General features: G+C 52.9%; 1 protein-coding gene across 1 annotated transcript in view; it reads left to right on the top strand.

Moving 5' to 3' along the window:
- LOC139183686 (epididymis-specific alpha-mannosidase-like) overlaps positions 1 to 9,079 on the top strand; it is a 43,995-nt gene extending 34,916 nt beyond the window's left edge. The window contains exons 13-19 of the mRNA XM_070791846.1: positions 171 to 420; positions 1,531 to 1,641; positions 1,718 to 1,910; positions 5,227 to 5,364; positions 7,015 to 7,127; positions 7,470 to 7,590; positions 8,837 to 9,079. Coding sequence (XP_070647947.1) covers positions 171 to 420; positions 1,531 to 1,641; positions 1,718 to 1,910; positions 5,227 to 5,364; positions 7,015 to 7,127; positions 7,470 to 7,590; positions 8,837 to 8,931 — 1,021 coding nt within the window. The 3' untranslated portion in view covers positions 8,932 to 9,079. The remainder of the gene's footprint in view (positions 1 to 170; positions 421 to 1,530; positions 1,642 to 1,717; positions 1,911 to 5,226; positions 5,365 to 7,014; positions 7,128 to 7,469; positions 7,591 to 8,836) is intronic.
- The last annotated feature ends 13,710 nt before the right edge of the window (positions 9,080 to 22,789 follow it).

The following is a 22,789-nucleotide window of genomic DNA, read 5'->3' as shown; positions in this document are numbered from 1 at the left end:
CTTCAGGGAACCGGGTCCCTCCTGTTCTATTGCCCAAGCAGTCTCCCCACCCCGCTGGCTGCAGGAAGGATAGAGGGAGGGAAACAGAAGGAGAGGAAGGAAGAAACGAGAAGGGCGGGGCATCCAGAAGGCTTCCCAGGCTTGACCTACCTCTCCTGCTTCTCCTCCAGGGAGGTGAACGACAGTGAGCCCACGTTCACCATCTACTCCCGGCTGGCCCGTGGATCCCAGGGCTCTGACGGGGTGCTGCTCTGCCATCACATAGAGCAGGAGTACCGGGTGGGCCCCTTGGAGCTGAACCGCGAGGCCATCCTGAGGACAAGCACCAAGCTGAACACAGGGCGGGTCCTCTACTCGGACAACGGCTACCAGATGCAGCGCAGGCCGTACAGGAACTACAAGAACAACACCATCGCTCGGGTATGCCCTGAGCTGTCCTGGAGTGTGGCTGCTGCAGACCCAATCTTGATGGCCATTTTCCAGAAAGCAGGAGAGTTCCCTTAGGTCCAGAGCGTCTCCAGAGCCCCGCTGCCCTGAGTCTGCCCCTAGGGCCTGTGGCCAGGCTTGTTCAGACCAGGTGTCAGAGCTCTGGGGCCACCATGGATGAGCTGTGTCCCTGAGGTCCCTTATGTGCACCACAGGTCCTGCTCGGTCAGATGGATGACCGACTGGAGGTTGCTTGAGGATTAAGCACATGGTGCCTGTCTAGGCCTGAACGGGGTGTGACCCTCCTTGGCTACTCAGAGCAGTGCCTCAGCCTGTCTTCCAGGGAGAGCGGATTAGGGGCTGAACTCCAAAATCAATCAGCTCCCAGGGTCTCACCCTCCGGAGGCATGACCTTGGGCGAGTCCCTGGGTGTCCCTGGGCCTCGGTGCTCTCCTGGGAACAGAGCGACCTCCCCCTGAGCTGTGCTGAGGCCTGGGATGACCAGGGGCAGCACAGCGCTGGGCGCCTCCTGAGCCTTCCTCTAGTCAGTTGTCTCTTCTTCCAGACGGACCCGGAGAAGGGGGTGTGGCTCCTCCCTGCTCTGTCTTCCTTGAGTTTCTGTCAGTTCATCTCTACAGCTGGTCTTCACACACTGTGCCCTGGGCTCCAGAGGGTCCAGGGCTACCAGCCCCGGGCATCTTCCTCCAAAACAGGAAAGGGCAGGGCTGTGCGAGTATTTTCCAACCCAGACAGCAACCTCTCTCTATTTGGGAACCCCTGGCTGGGGGCCATCTCAGGCTGGACTGGCACAGATGCCTCATTGTCTCCCTGCACCAGGGGGACCTTTTGGGCACATTTCACATATGGGGAAACTGAGGCTTGGGCAGGCTGGGCCCCCAGGGCAAAGGTCAGGAAGCAGTGGAGCTGGATTGAATCCCAGTGTGTTCATCTCACAGTCAGAGCCCCTCCCATCAGTACTGTGCCACCCTGGGCTGCTGCTGTGCCCATGCAGGAGGCCGCCTGGGGCCAGAGGGAGACCCCCGACCTGCTGGCTGACCTGGCCCACTGCCCCCACCACCAGCCTGCCAATGTTTCTGTCCACAGAATTACTACCCCATGGTGCAATCAGCCTTCATCCAGGACAGACGAAGCAGGCTGGTGCTGCTGTCCGATCAGGCGCACGGTGTCTCCAGCCAAAGGAACGGGCAGGTGGAGGTAGGAGGAGGCCCCGCTGGTCACTCTTGGGGACCCCAGGGCCCAGGCAGGCCAGTCAGACAGTTGTCCCCTGCAGGTCATGCTCCACCGCCGGCTGGTGAACAACAATCCGGGAAACATCGCTGTTGACCTCACACTGAATGACACCTCGGTCGCCCACCCAGTGTTCTGGCTCCTGCTGGGCTCCAGGGCCCTCATCAGTGGCCTGCGCCAGAGGAGCGGGCTGGCGCTGCAGCACCGGCCCATCGTGATGCTCAGAAAGATGAACGGTGAGGAAGGGGTCCTTTCACTTCACCCGCCATCACTGCCCCCAGGGGAGCCCACCTTCCCAGGGATGGGGCTGAGCTCATATTGGTAGCCAATGGTGAATGATGTTGATTTGTGATCTCTGAAGAAGAAGATTTAGCTTTGGGATCAGGGCCCAGGCTTGATCACTCAGACCTTTTGTGTAGCTGAAGCTTCATTACACTGAAAAATGACAGAGAAAGCCTCTGACGTAGACGTCAGAAGGCGGAGGGGGAGAACCCCACCTGGTAGTCATATCAAGCCTTTATACATTTTTACCAGACCCACTCCCACAAGTGACATCTTAAATGAACAAGGTTAGAACCAACAAGAGACAGGTCTTACCAGACTGACTGCCACAAGTAAGTCTTAAGATAAGATTAGTCAGAAGGTACTTCTTAAGAAGGAGAAACATGTCCTGGAGCATGATACTTTTTTATTGTATAATCATGAGTATAGAGTTTAAGGAAAAACATACTCTTGAGCAAGATGAGTTGTTTTGTTGTGTAATCATTAGCTCTGGGCTTAAAGAAAGTTAGTCTTAAAGATTGCTGTCATAACACCTCACAGTTTAAGTAAAAACATCTTTTGGGTCTAAGACAAAGAAATGTAGAAAAAAAAAAGTTTGTCCATTTCTTCTCCTCCAGGACCCTGGACCGCTTATCTCTCAGTACCTGCTAGGATCTGGGCTACTTCGGGGTAGGAAGGGACCAGAGTCCTCACATCCAGGCCCCTCATTTTAAATGTGGGCAACCTGAGGTGCACAGAGGTTCAGTGACTCGTTCAAGGTCATACAGCTAGTAGGTTCACAGCTGGGACTTACTGCAATGCCCTCCTTACCTCTGTTCCCTCAATCTCCTCTATTTCCTTCTCTGAGGACACTTTCTACTTCTTCCTATGATATATGTCACCATTCAGGTCTGGTTGCTCAGCATTTAAGAGACCGGCTTTATCTGAATTAAGTGCATTGTCACCAGGTGAGGGTGATTCTATTCTATGTCCTGATCTGCAAGTTTTATGAGTTGCCTCTCCTGAGGCTTCTATAAATTTCCTTCACTACAGCTGGGTAGCATAGCTAAATAGTTGAACATGAAATAGTTTAAACAATGAGTGCATTTGAAAGTATTTGAAGATGCTACAGTTAGAGAATCTTTCAAATTTTAGAGACATAAACACAAAGTGTGTATTTGTCATTCTCTTTACAGGCATACCTCAACATATATGCATTTCTTTTCTTTTTTTTTTTTTTTTGAGCACTGAAGATACTGCATTGTTTACAAATTGAAGGTTTGCTGCATCTTGCATGCAGCACGTTCATCTGCACTGCTCATTCAACAGCATTTGCTCAGTTCACACCAATGTATCACATTTTGCTATTTCCCACAGTATTCAAATATTTTTCATTACTACTATAATTGCCATAGGATTAGTGATCTTTGTCATTGTTCTTGCAGAAAGATTGCTAATCACTGAAGTCTCACCTGAGGTAACTTTTTTTTTTAACAAGAAAGCTTTTAAAATCTAATGTATATATAAACTGTTTCTCTTAGACATAATGCTACTGCACACAATAGATTATAGTAAAGTGTAAACATAAATTTTATATGCACTATGAAACCAAGATACTCCTGTCTGGCTTTATGACAATATTTGACTTATTTCAGTGGATGGAGTCAAACCCACATTAATTCCAAATGTTGCCTGTAATCCTTAACCTGTTTCCTATTTCTCATCACTTGCAGAAGTTCTGATGAGGGCGTGATTTTAGGTTTTCCCTGTTTGAGATTTAGGCTAGACTTCCACAAGGCATTAGAAGAAGGCGGGTGGTAGCTGACGCGCTCACTGAGCATTTGCTGAGTGCCTGACACGCTGCAGACTGCTCCTGCGCTTGACCCAGCTCTCGTCCTGAAGGACTTCTCAGGGGCTCTGCTGCGGAACGAGTCACGGGATCCAACTTCAGGGTGACGGGGAATTAGAGGCCACGAGAGACCTGATGTCTGTATGTTTGGTGGAGTTTGCAACCCCAGACCAGGTGGTGTACAGTGATCAACTTTAAGAGATAACAGTTGATGTTCTCTTGTTTGGAAGTAAAGAGACTGAAGCGGCAGGTACTTGAGCCGGACGTGGGGAAGCAAGTGGAATGGAAGGATGAGCTGGACAAGAGGCTGGGGCAGGAAGGAGACAGGGTAGCTCTGGGCCTCTTGGGAGCAGGTGGTCATGTCCATCTCTTTTGGGGACTGTCAGGAGCTGCCTGCCCAGCCATGCCTATGTCCAGGGGCAGATTCCGAGGAGAGGGACGGGTTTGGCCAGCTGGGCTGGGACTGCTCCTGTGGCAGTCAGTGGTTCCTTCCTGGTAGCAAAGAGGATGTTGCCGTGGTGAGAAAGCTCCATGGCTGTGGCCAGCTCCATCCACGGTCCCGTCCATGGCTGTCGCCAGCTCCATCCACGGTCCCGTCCATGGCTGTGGCCAGCTCCATCCACGGTCCCGTCCATGGCTGTCGCCAGCTCCATCCACGGTCCCATCCATGGCTGTGGTCAGCTCCATCCCAGGTTCAGCCCTGGGCTCTTCCACCTGCACAGAGAGAAACCAAAGGTGTGAGACGGAGCCAGAGGAGCCTTTATTCTGGGGCAGACGCACCTGAGGGAAGGGTAGCGTGTATTGCTTCCTCGGGTGCTGGGCCCTTCATGCACTGTCCACCCTCTCTTTCCGTCACCTGAGCTTCACTGTCTGCAGACCTTGTTTCTCCTCTTGTCTGGGAGGTGACTGTGAACAGCTCTGGGACCAAAGGAACTGAGACGCCTGTGTCAAGGGCCGAAATCCCAGGAAAGGCTCTGATTGGCCCTGATCGAATCACGTGACCCAAGCCTGACCAATCACTGAGGCCTGGGAACTGTAAAGAGATGGCGGCTCCAGCTGGAGTCCAGAGTTGAACAAAGCATCTCCTGGGAGAGAAGGGCTGAGTCCCTCTGGGCAGAGGCAGCAATAGATGACAGCACGGGACCTGGCGTCTGAGACCTTGTTCACAGAGCAGGTCTCTGTGTGAACTCCCTGCAAGTTCTGGAAGAAATGGAGTCTTCTCTCTTGGCCCATCTCCCAGTCTGCAGTTTGAACTGATTGGACCAGAGATTCAAGGCAGGCTGGGGCTTTTGCACCAGCAAGTCCTTCAGGCTGCCTGCCATGTGGGCCACAGGTGGGAGGGAATGAGATCAGATGAAGTGGGGGACTTAGTGTGGCAAGCTGTGAGTGTCAGGAGGAGAGTTGGGCCCAAAGCCTCTCCTTGTTGTCCGTCTGCCTTTCAGAGATCACCCCGCGTGGCTCAGGCTCCAGGCAGCAAGAGGCTGTGACGTTGCCCCCAAGTGTCCACCTGCAGATCCTCAGCATCCCCGGCTGGAAGTACAGCTCAAACCACACAGAGCACCTGCAGACTCTCCAGAAAGGTGTGGCAGGTGTTCAGGTGTCCAGACTCACTCCTGCCTCCACATGTCAGCCCGGTCCTCCAGCCCATCACTGAACAGAGGGGCTCTCCTCAGAGTCGTCCAGGCTCTGTGAGGTCCTGCTTCTTCCAGGGTCTTCTCCTGGAGCCTCAGACACCGTTGTCCTGCCTGTATTTTGGGCTCAGGCATGACTTTGATGAGGTTCTGTTCATACCTTGAAAAATGATTCTAATGTCAGGCACTGTGGATAGAGCCATGGATGACACAGGAAACATCCCTGGGCTTGGGGGGCCTCTGTCTACAGAGGGAAGCAGGCAGTTCATCGGAGAGCAATGACAGTGATGTGAAGAAGGTCCCAGCTGGGCATCACTGAGGGCTTCCTGGTGGAGGCAACACCTTCTAGAAATGAATAGGTGCTGTACCCCTTACCTGCCCCTTTAGGCTCTGAGCAGTTCCGTGCCCCAGCTACTGCTGTGTCCCCAAAGCCGCACTCAGGGCTTAGGATGTTCTCATATAAGTGTCAGCCCAGACAGACAGCCCGACAGCCCAGAACAGAAAGAAGTCAAGGTCAGATGTTATCTTTATGCCTGATAAACTGGATCTTTGAAAGAATGGCTCACGCCTGCAGCCACGTGGCTTCCTGACCCTGACCTCCAGCATCCCTGCACCACTGCCCACCTGACACATCTGATGGGGTGGACGGGGTTCCCAGCAGCAGTAGAGTCATTTGGCTCCAACGTGTGTGTGTGTGTGTGTGTGTGTATGGCCAAGCTACTGAGAAAGCACTTCCTGGAGGCTGCTTGTACTGAAGTAAGGGAGACACGGGCTGGGCCAAGCAAGACCCTCTTCCCAGGGAGTGAGTAAGAAGCTGAGCGAGGGGAGCATTGGGGATGGCAGGAGGGCCGCCTGCCTCCCCAGGAACAAACAACCCCCGTATCATCATCACCTGCATCACCATTGCCATCATCTCCAGCATCATTTTCCAGTGGCAGAAATCCTTCCCTGATTCTCGAGCTCCAGTCCCTAAACCCATCACCTGAATGGAGACAAGAGACTTTGCAAGACCTCTTACGCTGCAGTAACAAGGAGCCCACACGCTCTCTGTCCTCACACAGCACGGTTCATTTCGACCCCTTGCTCTGTGGGATCAGCAGGGTGGCCCTTCTCATTCGTTCTCCAACGTCCAGAGATGGAGGCTCTATTACGACACGTTTCCTAGGTCCTGGTGGCATGACCTGACACATTACCTTTGCAATGGTGACTCATCTTCAGGGTTACAAGGCCACACTCCCCTTCACAGGGGAAGGGCAGGGAGAATCTTCCAGAGAACAGGAGGCTGGAGGGACAGGCCCAATGAGGACCTCACCAGTGAATAAGAAGGAAGACTTTCCAGACTTCAGCAACGGCCCCAGTGTGGGCGGTGGGGGGCAGTAGCCTTGGCTGCACCTGGGGTGGATCCTCCCCCTCCTTCTTTATGCACACCAGCTGTGTGTCTGGGCAAGTGCCTGCCCCTCTCTGAGCCTTGTTTGGCTCATCTGCGAAGTGGGGCTGTGTTAGCTGCCTCTGAGGGAGGGTGAAGATGTGAAAGCGAGGTGAGAGTGTGAAGAGCCAGGCCAAGACTGTGTCCTCATTCCACCTTCCTTCTGTCCCTAGACCGAGAGCACGAGGCCAAGGCAGACCTCCGCCGTGTCCTGCTGCGGCTCCAGCACCTGTATGAGGTGGACCAGGACCCCGTGCTGTCTCGGCCTGTGACGGTGAACCTGCAGGTCACCTGCCCCTCCCGTGTCCCGCTCTGACATCACTGAGTCAGGCCCCAGGAGGAGGCACCCTTGGGAGACAAACCCTGGTGCCTGGGTGTTTGCTGGGGCTGCCCCACCTGCCTGCCACCTGCTGGGAGTGCTGATCCAGCCAGCCCTGGGGGGTCAGCTCCTCCCAGCCTCAGTTCCTCATCTGTAAAATGGGACTGCCCCTCCTCCCGCAGGGACTTGCACTACAATGAATGTGGGGGATCCTGTCCCTGGGCCCTGGTGTGGCCGCCCTTCTTCGTCGGGTTCTCTGCTCAGATCTGCGGTCCGGGTGCTCAGCCCTCCCTGTGCTCTGTCCTGCAGTCTGTGCTGCGGGGACTGGGCTCCGTGGTGTCCGTGGAGGAGCGCTCACTCACAGGGACCTGGGACGTGAGCGAGATGCGCCGCTGGACCTGGAGCTCACAGGACCCTCACGGCCACAGAGGTTCGGGCACCCTGGTCCTGACCCCGCCTCGGGTAACCAGGCTGACCCCCAGACAGACTCCAGCTCTTCCCCTAAGGCCTGTGTGACCTGGAGCTGGCCGTCCTTCTCTGGGTCTCAGTCTTCCTGAATCAGCCACAGAAGGTTATACTCTAGGCTTCAGGTCAGTCTCCACGTGCCAGAGCTCCAGACAGGTTGTGTGTGTGTGTGTGCATGCACTTGTGTGTTCAAGACCACAACCCTCTAGGGCCTTGAGTGAGCCCCAAACTTTAGGTGCACCCCCAGGTGTTCTGACGGTTGCCCTGCTGTGCATTATGTGCACACACACAGACTGCTTCTTGCCTGGGAATGTTTGCCTCTGCTGTTCCTTCTGCCTGGAAAGCCATTGCCCCTTTATCTGGGCCTCCCCTGACTCGTGCCCCAGGTCCAGGGCTGAGTCAGGAGCCTCCCTTGCTCTCCCCTCTCCCTCACTTTGCTCTGTCCCATTTATCTCCTTTTTTGTCTACTGTACACAGCATAGTCTGGCTGTGTAGGTAGGCACTTAGTCAATGTATGATAGACAGATGGATAAAGGGGTGGTTTGATAGAAAAAAAGATGGAAGGAAGGAAAAAAAGTAGATGGATGATGGACAGGTCAATGGTTGAGTGATGGATGGATGGAAAGAGGAAGGAAGGAAGGAAGGAAGGAAGGAAAGAGAATGCGTGAAGGATGAATGAAAGGAGGGAAAATGGATGGAACATGGACTGTTGTGTAGATGGAGGTTGAACAGATGGATAGGAGGATGCAGGATGGAGGGCCGTATGAAAGGATGGAAGAGTGTGTGGTGGATGGTGGATGGATGGATGGATAGAGGGATGGATGCAGGAGCAAGTTTCATCCCAAGGAGGAAGCCTAAACCCCAGGGTGTGTCTAAGGACAGCCTATTGAGATCAAGGGCAGGGCCCCCTCATGGCCTCAGTGAGAAGGCTCTTATGCACACATACAGGGCCACAACCCATGGAGAAACAAGACCAAGCAGGCCCAGAGCCCCCAGTACATGCCTTGAATGTGCTGTGTCCTCAGGGGAGGCCAGAAATGAGAGGCCCTCCGGCAGTGCAGTCCTGTCAAGAGGGGTCAGCTGAGGGCTGCATCCACAGTGGGAGCCACAGATGCAACAGGAGCCGTGTTGCCAGGGGGATGCTGGGAGGAGGGGACCTGGGGAAGCAGGTGGTCCAGAGGCCATGGTGGACTGACCCTCTCTGCTCCCAGGCAACTCCAGTCGGCCCTCGCCACCGCCAGGAGGCCCTGAGGTCACCATCTACCCGAAGGAGATCCGGACGTTCTTCATTCACTTTCAAGAGTAGTGAGCCCTTGGCAGATTCTTGGTCCCAGGACACAGGAAAGCAGCCTACAGGGATGAGTGGAAAGCTGCCAATCTGGAGGGCTAACGGCAGGAAATGGATGGATGGGGGGTGTTCTGACTTCTTAAATAAAACTGCATTAAGGACCTGTGTCTTCCCCTGCCCACTGGAGCCAGCCCTCTCTCTCCTCTCCTATCACAGACAGTAGCTTCACACATGCTCACACTCAGGCTTCACTTGCAAGAGTCAAAGCCACAAAGTTCTCACAAAGATAGAAGGAATAATCCACAGGGATACCAAGATGCATCTGCCTGCATCCTGCCAGATCTCAGTAAGTCCCCCAGTGTTAACACTGGCCCTGCTGTGTCCTGGGCACCTTCATGGGCTCATCGCAGGGTGGAGACGCCCCTGCTGTGGAGGGATATGCCTAAGATATACGGGAGGGAGCTACAGCACTGGCCTACTGACCTGGATGTGTGATGTCAAGCTCTGTTTCCAATCTCATACTCTTGCCCTGGCCCCTGGGCACACCTGCCCTACAGGAAGTTCCTACAGCTCAGGCCACTGAAAGATGGAAGGAAATCATGTAGCAAGTGAAACACAGAAAACCCAGTGTAAGGGTTATTAATATTAAAGATCCCACTGGTGTCATAATTTCAGGACCACGAACAGCAGCCGCCTCAGGACTCTGTGCTTCTGGTGACCATTATGAGACAGAGCAGGACACGGAGGGGGTCTGGAGCTGGTGGGTACCCTCAGAAAGGTTGGCACAGGAAGGGGAGAAGAAGAGATGGCAGGAGCAGATGACCATATGAAAGTGTGTCAATGCCGTGCAGCTGTGTCCTCTGTGCCCGGGTTCTGCACTGGGGTTGCCTGCCTTGGTATGAAGCCCATTTTATGCAAGACAAGCTGAACGGGAATGGGTAGAGAGGAAGGTTCTCAAACTGTGGATGTTTGACTCTGCCCTGAGAAACTTTTCCTTCTCCCCAGCCCCCAAATGCCCTCTGCTGGGGGCAGAGCTGTCTGAACTCCCCTGCTCCCCAGGGATGCCCTATAGAGCTGGACAAAGCCCTGGAAGCCAGCTCCAAGAAGGAAAATAGAGCTGCTCCCCGTGTGATCCTGACATGAATGGAGGACTGACCTGATTCCAGCTGCCTCACCCAATGCGGAACAATAACCTGCCCTCTGGACACTAAAGACCCTAAACTGCAGGAGTGGATGGACTTGAATACCCTGCCTACCCATCTCCCAGCCCCAGAGCGAGATTAGAGGAGACTTGGCCAGGGAGAGGGAACAGGTGGAGTTATAAGAGAGGAAGCCAGAGCAGAGAGAGAGAAAGAGCCTGCAAGACCCAGCCTTGCCCTGGCTTTCCTCCCACAACATGGCCCAGGACCAGCCATCTCCCCAGCACCCTGTGCCCTCCACCCCTCCCGGAGGAAGCCCTCCAGGGTCCTCCAAGCACATCCAAACCACCAGAGCAGATTCTTCTGTGGGCAGAGCCACCACGGCCAAGTCCTGTCTCCCCACAAGGACATCCTGGGGGCAGCACAAGTCTTGCCCCTCACCTTCAGCACAGAGCCTGGCACAGAGTCAGGGTTCAGTGGCTGTTAACTGATGGAAACTTGAGAATGGGGTGCAGGACAGCCCTGCAGCCTGGGGTGGGGTGCACCTGCTGTGTATGAGGAGAGTTATCTCTGTGGTCAGGCACTGGGGGGGGCACTTACATCTCCAACAGCTTAGTATCCAAACCACCCTATGGACAGACCTACGAGTGCCCACTGTCCAGGTCAGGGCCCGGGGTTCTGAGTCAGGCTGTCAGGAGGTGTGCAGGGTCCTGCTCCAGGGGGGAGGGACTCGCCCACACAGTAGGTGGAGGTGGAGTTGGGAGGAGCTGCTGAGCTGAGCTTTATATGCTGTGCTGTGGGTATCACCCATGTCGTCCATGGTAGAAGGGGGACAGCCATGTCCATGACAGTTACATCCCTGAGTTCTTTCCCTCAAAAGATCAGGAGGTCCTGCTTTGTTCCTGGAGCTGATCCCGCAAGGGACATAATGGACATGAAGCCTGTCTGGTGGGTGAGGAGGGTGTGGACGAAGCACACAGCTTAATACAGAATAATATTCTTCAGTAAATGCTATGGAGGTGGGATGGGAGGCCCAGAGAAAATCTCTCACAGATGAAAAGACATAAAGGAGGAATAGCACCCTGCCAGACAGGAAGTGGGGGAAGATGCTTCCCAGCAGAAGGAGCAGCACCTCAAAGGCCCTGACCTGGGAAAGGGCTCGACCTGTAGGGAGGCCCTGACCCTGCAGCTGTGGTGATGGGTGGACAGCGCTCCTTTCAGGCCAGGAGCAGAGGCCAGGACTCAGCAGAGGAAAAGGGTCGTGAGTATGGGGGGCAGTGGGCCTTCCAGCAGCTTCAGGGTGGACTGAGCAGAAGAGTGGGTGGGAGGTGAGGCCAGAAAGGCAGGGGGGGACATGTGCTGGAGGGCCCAGGTGCAGGCTTCAGGTCAGGCTCCCAGAGGGCAGACACGGGAGCTAAGGAAGGCTGGAGCTAGAGGATGCCAGGCCCTGCTGCTGTGGGGAGCGCTTGGCACTGGGTGCAGCCCAGGCAGTCTGCCCATGAGGGCATCCTGAGCCCCAGGCTGGTCACACGCCCTAGAGGACAGACAGCGACATGTCCCCAAGAACACACAGAAGTGGTGCTGGTGGGTCCATCGTGTGGACTCCCACGCAGCACAGGGTAAGGTCGGGCTGTTCCTTCTCTGGAACACCCAGCACAAGGCACGCTTCACGCTCTCACGATTCACTATGGCCCAGATCAGGAAGAGGTCACAGGCCACGTGCCCACGTGTGACACTGGGGACAAGCTGGCACTGCTGCGGGGTCCTGCCAGGACCATGTGTTCTCATGGTGCCCGGGCTCAGCGTGCAGGTCATGGTGCATCTCGTTGGAGCTGAACACATGTGCAAGGGCCCTTTTACGTGACAACACTTTGCTGCCAGGAACCAAGGTCACGTGTCCCAGAACCGCAAGTAGCCTCTTCCGCTGGACCACTGGGCATGACAGAGCCTGACCAGAAAGAGCCGCTCCTGTGCTGTAGCCTGTCCCTGCAAGGAAATGCTACCTTCTCTTGAAGTGTGTTAGTCACTCAGTCATGTCTGACTCTTTGTGATCCAAAGGATGGTAGCCCACCAGGCTCCCCTGTCCATGGAATTCTCAAGACAAGAATACTGGAGTGAGTAGCCATTCCCTTCTCGAGGGGATCTTCCCTATCCAGGGATTGAACCCAGGTCTCCTGGCTTGCAGGCGGATTCTTTACCATCTGAGCCACCTACTGGTTAAGAACCTGCCTGCCAATGCCAGGGATATAAACGATTCAAGTTAGATCCCTGGGTTGGATAGATACCCTAAAGAGGGCATGGCAACACACTCCAGTATTCTTGTCTGGAGAGTCCCATGGACAGAGGACTGGAGTCTATAGGGTCCCCAAGAATTGGACTTGACTAAAGCGATTTAGTAAGCCACCAGTGAAGGACAGCCAGCCTCGAGGCTCTTACAGAAGCTGCCCTAACTCTCTGGGAGTCTTCTGGTCTCCAGATCTGTGAGATAATACATGTCTGCTGTTTAAGACCCTCAATGGAAGGAAGGTGCAGGTCAGGTCAGGTCAGGTCAGGTGGGTACCAGGGAGGGGATGGGAGAGAGAGGATGGAGACCTGCTTGGAGACCGTGTTCTCCAGATGTGTATGCTGGAGGAGAGGAAAAGATGGCCAGAAGGGAAAGTGAGTCTCAGGTCTGGCAGCGATATGAAGAGCCACTCAGGCATTTGGGCATCAGACAGAAGAGCCCACTCCCTTGCTCCTGAGCGAGGGTACGGAGACCCCCCGGCAACACTCTGGCTCCTGCAGGTGCATCACTGTGCCCGCCGTCCTCCGGGAAGGAGGCCCTGTGGTTGTCATCTCGCGTGCATTCCCTCAGGGCCCAGCTCCTCTAAGGGCGTCCCATTTTACAGGTGGGCTGCCGAGACCCAGAGAGCTTAGTCTTCTTGCCAAGGTCACTAGCCCTGATCCAGACTTACTTTTGAGTTTCAGGCCTTCTTGCTCCTCCACTAGTTGTGCAACCTGGGGTTCAGTTCAGTTCAGTCGCTCAGTCATGTCCAACTCTTTGCGACCCCATGAATTGCAGCACGCCAGGCCTCCCTGTCCATCACCAACTCCCGGAGTTCACCCAAACTCATGTCCATTGAGTCAGTGATGCCATCCAGCCATCTCATCCTCTGTCATCCCCTTCTCCTTCTGCCCCCAATCCCTCCCAGCATCAGAGTTTTTTCCAGTGAGTCAACTCTTTGCATGAGGTGGCCAAAGTACTGAAGTTTCAGATTTAGCATCAGTCCTTCCAAAGAACACCCAGGACAGATCTCCTTCAGAATGGACTGGTTGGCTCTCCTTGCAGTCCAAGGGACACTCAAGAGTCTTCTCCAACACCACAGTTCAAAAGCATCAATTCTTCGGCGCTCAGCGTTCTTCTCAGTCCAACTCTCATATCCACACATGACCACTGGAAAAACCATAGCCTTGACTAGACGGACCTTTGTTGGCAAAGTAATGTCTCTGCTTTTGAATATGCTATCTAGGTTGGTCATAACTTTCCTTCCAAGGAGTAAGTGTCTTTCAATTTCATGGTTGCAGTCACCATCTGCAGTGATTTTGGAGCCCAGAAAAATAAAGTCTGACACTGTTTCCACTGTTTCCCCATCTATTTCCCATGAAGTGATGGGATCAGATGCCATGATATTAGTTTTCTGAATGTTGAGCTTTAAGCCAACTTTTTCGTTCTCCTCTTTCACTTTCATCAAGAGGCTTTTGAGTTCCTCTTCACTTTCTGCCATAAGGGTGGTGTCATCTGCATATCTAAGGTTATTGATATTTCTCCTGGCAATCCTGATTCCAGCTTGTGCTTCTTCCAGCCCAGCGTTTCTCTTGATGTACTCTGCATAGAAGTTAAATAAGCAGGGTGACAATATCCAGCCTTGATGTACTCCTTTTCCTATTTAGAACCAGTCTGTTGTTCCATGTGCAGTTCTAACTCTTGCTTCCTGACCTGCATATAGGTTTCTCAAGAGGCAGGTCAGGTGGTCTGGTATTCCCATCTCTTTCAGAATTTTCCATAGTTTATTGTGATCCACACAGTCAAAGACTTTGGCATAGTCAATAAAGCAGAAGTAGATGTTTTTCTGGAACTCTCTTGCTTTTTCCATGATCCAGAGTATGTTGCCAATTTGATCTCTTGTTCCTCTGCCTTTTCTAAAACCAGCTTGAACATCTGGAAGTTCACGGTTCACGTATTGCTGAAGCCTGGCTTGGAGAATTTTGAGCATTACTTTACTAGAGTGTGAGATGAGTGCAATTGTGCCGTAGTTTGAGTATTCTTTGGCATTAAAACCTCGGGTAGTCAGGTCCTATTTGTGAGAGCCCACTTTTCTCCTTAAAAGAGAGATTACAATTGCTATTGCCAGGCTCAGTCTGGGGTTTCATGTGAAGGAGAGTGTATCACGGTGGGCCTCCTGGTGGTGGCACGCCCCACACTGAGTGTTACGTTTTGCAGGTAGGTCAAGGAGCCAGACCAGTGGGTTGGGGGCAGGGATGGGTAAGATGCCCAGTGGGAAATACCACTGGGAGAGGCCTAAGAAGGGGCATGAGGACTGGGGTGAGGAGAGCCAGGCCTGGCCAGAGGGAAGCTGGCAGTCCCCCCAGGGGAGGTGGTATTTGGGGTTTGTCTAAAGGTGGATGGTCAGGACACCGCAGATGGGAGCAGAGTGCTGCTGGGGAGTGAGCGAGTGCCATCTGCCTGCACTGCTCAGGTGACAGCATCTGTGTGGGTGTCACTCTGGTTTCCTTCCCACTCTATCCACCAAAGGGTGGTGGCCCAGTCAGCTGGCTGGAGGCCGGGCCCTGCAGGCAGGCAGATGTCCTCCTGCCCCTGAGCTGGCCGAGGAGATGGAGCCGCCTCTGCTCCTGCGGTTGGGCCTGATGTGACCCCTGTGGGCTCAGCCTGAGCCCCGATGAGGGTCTTCGTGGTTCCCCACAGCCACATGGACTTGGGCTGGCTGCACACCATACAGGTAGGTGCCCCAAGTGACCCCACACACCTCTTGAAGCTGCGGTCCTTTTTCCATCTGGACTCCAGAGTGGGTTCATGTAATGGGTTTGTGCCATAAGGAGTCTCAGCCTGGACGCCATCACTACTCAGCTATGGACTGGCTGAGGGCTTCCCTGGTGGCTCAGATGGTAAAGAATCTGCCTACAGTGACGGAGACCCAGCTTTGATCCCTGGGTCAGGAAGTTCTCCTGGAGCATGCAATGGCAACTCACACCAGTATTCTTGCCTGGAGAATTCCATGGACAGAGGAGCCTGGCGGGATACAGTCGATGGGGCCCCAAAGAGTCGGACACGATGAGCAACACACATGGGCTGCTCTGGGTAGGGGTGAGAATGCGTCCCCGGCTGCAGTGGGTGGAAGGTGTTCTCAAATATTCCTTGAGTGAATGAATGAACCAGGGCAGAGGGAAAGAGGTCAGGACTGATTTCCATAAGTTTCTGGGGCAGGTAACTGAAATGATTACCCAGGCCTGCACAAGCTCTTTTCTGGAAGAAGGAAGGAAATAAATGAATAGGACCACTCTGTCATCATGGATACAATACTTTCCGTGAAACGTTAATAATCGAGTCACTCATTTTAAAGGGAGTTGGGCAGCAACAGGCCCTGAGGCTGGGGATTGAGTCTGGTCCCGGGTCACTGGTAAGCCTCTGTGGGTGGTCACCCACGTGTGCGTGGAACTGCTGATGTGTGGGGAAGCATGCTCATCACCCCTAGTTTAGAAAAGGGACACTGAGGCCCAGGGTGTGGTGCTGCCCAAGTCAGCATACATCGCTACCTTGCCTGCTCACCCCCTGCCCAAGGCTCCTTGCATTCCTTTATCAGCATCTCTGGGAACCATGGTGAGCCAGCCTGACCCGGATGGGAGCAGACAGAGCTCCATCCTGGGGACTCCCAGCCTCAGGTTATGGGGGAGATAGATCCAGAGAGATGTTCGAGCTGTCAGCTCATCTCAGCCTCAGCTCTTGACACACACTTCCCCATCATTTCATCCCAGGAAGGCCAGTCAGGGTCCCTAGACCTCACTCCAGGGCCCTGTTGTCGACTGGCCTGTCCTCCAAGGCAGGAGTGGTCAGCACGCCCCTCTGGGCTGGCCCGGGGCCTTGGCTGGACTGGCATGACCCTCTGTCACATGGAGTGTCTGCCTCCTCATGACTCTCCTCAGGGGAAGGCTCTCATCTAAGGGGGTCTGCCCGGGTCCTTCTCTCAGTGCAGGGCTCACCATGTGTCCATCACAGAGGAGACACTGGGCTCGCTTGTTTGAGGAGCAGGGGGAGCTGAATGCAGGGCCTGGACAGGCTTCATGGGAGCGCCCCTGGACACCGTGTCTCCCTGGACGTTCCTCCTCGGTCCCTGGTCCACGCCCTCTGGTTTCCCGCATGGGTCTGGAGTTATGGTCTCTCCCCCTCTCCACCCTAGGAGAGCATGCAGGCTTATGTCACCAATGTCTACAACTCCATGGTGGAGGAAGTGACCCTTGAGAAGAAGCGCAGGTTCATCGCTGTGGAACAGGAGTATTTCCGGCTGTGATGGGATGGTGTCTCCTCGGACGGACAGAAAGGCCAGGTAACACTGCCCTCAGGAAGTCCTCACCAGGCAGATGAGAGCAGATGCCCTTGGGGTCCCAGGGACGACCCTTCAGGAAGCTCCTGGGTTGCGCTCCATGAGGCCAGGACAGGGCTGCATAAACCAGGAGGCCACAACCCGGCTGAGGTGTGCCCAGGGCCCGTTTAGTACAGGTTTGCGGTCAGTCCCACACCCAGGGGACAGGTTTGTGTTTGATCCTGCCTTTCTGGTTTCTCCTGAATAATTGAAGCTCTGGCAGCCCAGCCAGGCACTCAGCTGGTGTGAATGGGGTCACCTCTGACACTGGGCACTCTGGAGTGACCTGTGTGCACACCTTCTGACTTCATTTGTGGATCTGCATGGCCCTCATGGGCACCAGAGCCCAGGACCAGCCAGGGGTGCAGGAATCCCTGTGGATTAACCTCTGGGGCTGATTAACTCCGTGTCACAGGGGGTCAGAGGCCCTGCTCCTTGGAGGGGCAGCCTGGGGCCATGTCCTCCCCCCGATCCCCGTATAGTCACAGGTGGGGCTGGCTCTGCAGCTGCAGGTCCCACATCTGGAAGCAGGAGTGACCTCCCTCTTCAGAGAGGCTGTGCCCAGAATGTGCCCAGGATGTAAGCACCTAGGGTGCTTGGGGCGTGGTCCCCTCCAGTCATCACCTGCCCTCAGAGCAGTCGCTGACGGTGGAAGTCAGAGGCTCAGCCACCTGCTCAAGGCAGAGAGCTCAGACGGTGAAGCCGGTGTCCACCAGATCCACAGAGGGGATGTGACCCTGCAGCCTGTGGAGCCGAGAGAACGAGCCTCCCATCTGATGGGCTCTGCCGCGGGCCAGGTGCTGGGCTCAGGTTTGTACAGGTTACTCTACTGACTCCTCCCCACAGCCTGCACGGTGAGGACCCTTATCCTACCGCACAGAGCTGGTCCAGGTTCAGAGAGGGCAGGCATCTGGCTCAAGGTCACACAGCTTATACCTGACAGATGGGTTCTGGGTCAGTATTGTGAATCAGAGCCTTGCTCTCTGGTGTCCACTGGGCAGTTTTTCCTTCTTTACACGGACACGCCCAGAGCCAAATCACTTACTCTTACTCTTACTCTCACAGTTAGGTGTGCTGGCTAAGACCTAGACAGGAAATTCAATAATATGTCCCTGGAAACTAGCAATTTTCCATGAGTTGTGTGGGCTGAATCCCAGTTCCTGGATGGGGCCCAACATGAAGCAGGTGCGCATTTGAAACAGTACACAGTAGGTGTTGTTCCACATTTCTCAAATGAACGATCTGCAAAGACAGTACTTTCAGATCAGATCCAAGCCACAGTCTACCAAGAGCATGTCTACCAAGAGCCACAGTCTACCAAGAGCTCAGTGTCACGGTCTCTGACTGTATTTATGCTTCCATTCTTCCCTTCTTTCATGGATATACTTTATTGTTTGCACCATGAGGTCTGTGGGTTGTTAGCTCCCTAGTTAAAGTAAAAAGGAAAGTAACTCAGTCGTGTCCAACTCCTTCCAATCCCATGGACTGCACCCTGCCAGTCTTCTCTCTACATGGTGTATAATTTTTTTTATTTAATTTTATTTTTTAACTTTACAATATTGTATTGGTTTTGCCATGTATCAATATGAATCCGCCAACTGGAGTGGATAGCCATTCACTTCTCCAGGGGGTCTTCCCAGCACTGGGATCAAACCTGAGTCTCCTGCACTGTAGGCAGATTCCCCACCATCTGAGACACCAGGGAAGCCCAAGAAGGGATCAGAGTCACATCCTCAGCACTGAAAGTACATCCTACACACTGAAGCCCCAGGAAATTCCCTTCATTCCTGTGTTCTAAAATATCTGTTAGACAGACATGTGACAAATGCAATTGGAAGAGCATTCTACAAACGTACCAGCCTGAAACCATAAAAATTATGAAACGGAAATACTCAGGAAGTGTTGGAAATTAGAGGATAAACTCCAGTATTCTTGCTTGGAGAATCCCATGGACAGAGGAGCCCAGTGGGGCACAGCCCATAGAGTCACAAAAAGTTGGACATTACTGAGAAACTGAGCATGAATGCATGCACATGTTATTAATGTGAAATAATAGCCTGAGTTTTGATCATTATATAGCAGTTGTAATTATCTTTTTCTTTCAAAATTGACCTAAACTATTCAGATAAAGGCATATAGTTGCTAACTTGTACTTCCAAATGGTTTAGAAACAACATACTGTGTGTAATGACATGGGAGAGTGTTAACAGAAAGAGGTAAAAAATATTAGCAATGAGATAATCTGGAGAAGGATTTATGGGAGTTTTTTGGTACAGTTCCTGCAAGTTTTCCATAATCTTGGCATCATTCAAAAGCAAAAGCTGTGAACATATGTATCTGTGTATATGCCTAATGAAGCGGCAGCCAGGGACAGGTGCTGTTCTCGGAGCTGGAAGCAGTGATGACCAGGATAGACAGTGTTCTGCTTTTGCAGAATAAATGAGGCTGTGGAGTTTGAAGGAAGGACCATGAGATGCTATAGGCATGTGCCCAGAAAATACAACTGGCTCAGCCTGGGAGGTGTAACCTGGCCCTTTTTTTTCTGCCAAGGTCTGCCAGTTCGTAGCTGAAGTGTGCCTGGAGTTTATCCTCGGAGGCCAGGTCATGCACGATGAGGCCATGACCCGCATTGATGGCCAGATCCTCCAGCTCACAGGTTTGATTACCCTTCCCCAGATCAGGGTCCCTGTGGCCTCCTGTAGGGCTGGGACTGGGTGTCTGAGCCCTGGTCCTGGGCTCCATCTTCCCGTCTCAGCAGGAGACTGTGACCCGTCAACGCTATGACTGCTGCACCGTGTTCATGTGTGCCTGAGTGCAGGGGATGAGGGTGTGGATTCTAGATGAGCCAGCCTGGCTGACTCCTGACTCTGCTAACTCCCAACCCTGTGACCCTGGCACATGATGCAGCCTCATTAGGGCTCGGTTCACTCCTCTGTGAGAGTGCTTGGTAGTGATGGAAGGTCTACCTCGAAGTGGTGTTATGAGATTAAACTGGGATAATTCAAACAGAGCATACTGAGTAGAGTCTGTATGTTGCTGTTCGGCCTCTCAGTCATGTCTGACTCTGTGACCACATGGACCATAGTATACCAGGTTTCCCTGTCCTTGACCATCTCCCGGAGTTGCCTCAACTCATTGAGTCCATTGAGTCATTGATGCCATCCAACCATCTCATCCTGTCTCCCCCTTCTCCTCCTGCCCTCAATCTTACCCAGAATCAGGATCTTTTCCAATGAGTCTGCTCTTTATATCAGGTGACCAAAGTATTGGAGCTTCAGCTTCAGCATCAGTCCTTCCAATGAATATACAGGACTGATTTCCTTTAGGATTGACTAGTTTGATCACCTAGCAGTCCAAGGGACTCTCAGAGTCTTCTCCAACACCACAGTTCAAAAGCATCAATTCTTCAGTGCTCAGTCCTCTTTATGGCCCAAACTCTCATATCCACACATTCGGGGTTAATTTCCTTTAGGATTGACTAATTTGATCTTGCTTTCCAAGATTTTCAAGAGTCTTCTCCAGCACCACGATTTGTAAGCATCAGTTCTTTGATGCTCAGCCTTCTTTATGCTCCAAGTCTCACATCTGTATATAACTACTGGTAAAACCACAGCTTTGACTCTGTGGCACATTGATGACAAAGTGATGTTTCTGCTTTTTAATACAATGTCCAAGTTTGCCATAGCTTTTCTTCCAATAGAAGCTTTAAGTTTTATCATATAAACCCTCCAGCCTGCAAAATGTAGCCTCAGGCCTCACTTTCTGACCACCTGCTCCTTCTGCCTCCTGCTTCCCTCGACCTACTCCCATAACAGAATCTCCTGTGCTTTCAGAACAAGATTTCCTGTTGCTTCCACTCATGCTCAGCTGATGAGTCTCATGGTCCAGGCACTCTCCCCTAGGGGCCACAATACTCGAGCACCTCCCGTCTTCACCATGAACTACAGGTTGTTTCCACAGTGACCAGTGTCTGATTCTTCTCTGGGTCCCTAGGACTTAGTCCAGGGCTGACCAGGGATGGTGGGCACAGAGGGAGGGAGTAAGCACTGACCCGTCTTCCTTCAGGTGCCCACACAGAGGCATCCCTCACCTCTGGTCTCAGCCTTTGATGCCCACTGTCTTGAACATCCCAGAGCTGACCCTGCTGGCCTAACCACAGCAGCCAGAATCCAGGCAAAGTCAGGTTCCCATGACTGGGACAAGAAGGGATGTGGACCCCTGGATCATCCCCAGGGGGTTCTTTGGGGCTCCATTTCCAACATCAGCCAGGCTGCTGGGACCCTAGATGATGGCTCTGACTTCATCTCATGATGACCTCCTGTTCTAAGAACAAGGCATTCAATAAATTCCTTCGGTCCTTCAGTCCAAGAGGCAGTCCTAGAGAAGAGGAGTCTTACAAACTCCCACTCATTGAGGTCGAATTTGAGGCTCAAAGTTGCTGAGTCTTACCCGAGTCCTGAAGCCAGCAGGTGAGGGTTTCATTCTGACCAAGCCTGGCACAGTCAGTAAGATGCTTGAGAGCTCAGCCCCTCTCCCAGGAGGATGAAGCAAGTGCTTGGCCATCTGTGCTCTCCTGGGGGCCTCTGAACAGCCTGGTGGCAGGTGGTGTTGTTCAAGCCCCGTTTTCAAGATGAGGAAACTGAGGCACAGAGAGCTGCAAGGACGTCCATGCAGCCAGCAGTCAAACGACTCCAGCGGGTCCATCTGGCCCTACTCTGTCTGTAACTTGTGCCCCCAGGTATGTGTGTGCGTGTGTGTGCGCGCGTGTGTGTGTGCGTGCATGCGTGTGTGTGCGTGCACGCATGTGTGTGTGCACGTGTGTGTGCGCGCGCGTGTGTGTGCGTGCGTGTGTGTGTGTGCGCACATGCGTGTGTGTGTGTGTGTGTGCGTGTGTGTGTGTGTGCGTGTGTGTGTAGGGGCAGGGTGTACAACTTACTTTCAGTGGGCCCTTTCACACCATCATCCCTGGTTTCCTGGACCAGCACTTGAGGTTGTATCCAGCGTGCCGTGTTTCTCTGGTGTGTTGGGCGGGTCATGCTGGAGCACCCCTCACTGGTCCTGGATCCATTCCCTCCTCGTCACCTTTGTTGAGCCCCTGCTGAGTGCCAGGCCCTGGACAGGAAGAAGGAAGCAAGGAGGTCACCATGGGCTCAGTCTAAGGTCAAGATGATTTCTCAGGTAAGGGTCAGAATGGGCAGGATCTTGTTGGGAGAGGACAGGCCTCTGACCTTCTGCTGCTGTAGCACGGCTTCTCAGACATGTCTTTTTAAAATTTTTTATTTAATTTTAATTAGAGGTTAATTGATTTATAATATTGTGTTGGTTTCTGCCTTATGTCAACATTAATCAGTATACGTATGTCTGGCCCCTCTTGAAACTCCCTCCCACCCACCCCATCCCACCCTTCTAGGTTGTCACAGAACACTGAATTTGAGCTCCCTGCATTATACAGCAAAGCCCCACTGGCTATCTAATTTTACATGTGGTGATGTATATGTTTCAGTGCTGTTCTCTCAATTCGTCCCCCCTTCTCCTTCCCCTGCTGTGTTCACAGGTATGTTCTCTATGTCTGCATCTCCGCTGCTGCTCTGGAAACAGGCTCATCAGTACCATCTTTCTAGATGCCATATCAGATCAGTTCAGTTCAGTCGCTCAGTCGTGTCTGACTCTTTGCGACCCATGAATCGCAGCACACCAGGCCTCCCTGTCCATCACCAACTCCTGGATGCCATATATATGTGTGTTAATATACAATATTTGGTTTTCTCTTTCTGACTCACTTCACTCTGAATAATAGGCTCTGTGTTCATCCACCTCATCAGAACTGACTCGAGTGCACTTTTTATGACTGAGTAATAGTCCATTGTATATATGTACCACAGCTTCTTTATCCTTCATCTGTTGACAGACATCTAGGTTGCTTACATGTCCTACTTACTGTAAATAGTGCTGCAGTGAAAACTGGGGTACATGTGTCTCACTTTTTCCCCTGATGAGTCTCTCTAATGGATGGTCAGTTTTGTTTATCTTCTTAAAGAATCAGCTTTTAGTTTTGTTTTTTTTTTTATCTTTCTTATTATCACCTTCATTTCTTTTTTAATT

This window comes from Bos indicus, chromosome 6, assembly GCF_029378745.1.
Source record: "Bos indicus isolate NIAB-ARS_2022 breed Sahiwal x Tharparkar chromosome 6, NIAB-ARS_B.indTharparkar_mat_pri_1.0, whole genome shotgun sequence".
Taxonomy (NCBI): domain Eukaryota; kingdom Metazoa; phylum Chordata; class Mammalia; order Artiodactyla; family Bovidae; genus Bos; species Bos indicus.
This window is presented reverse-complemented; position numbering and strand designations above follow the sequence as displayed.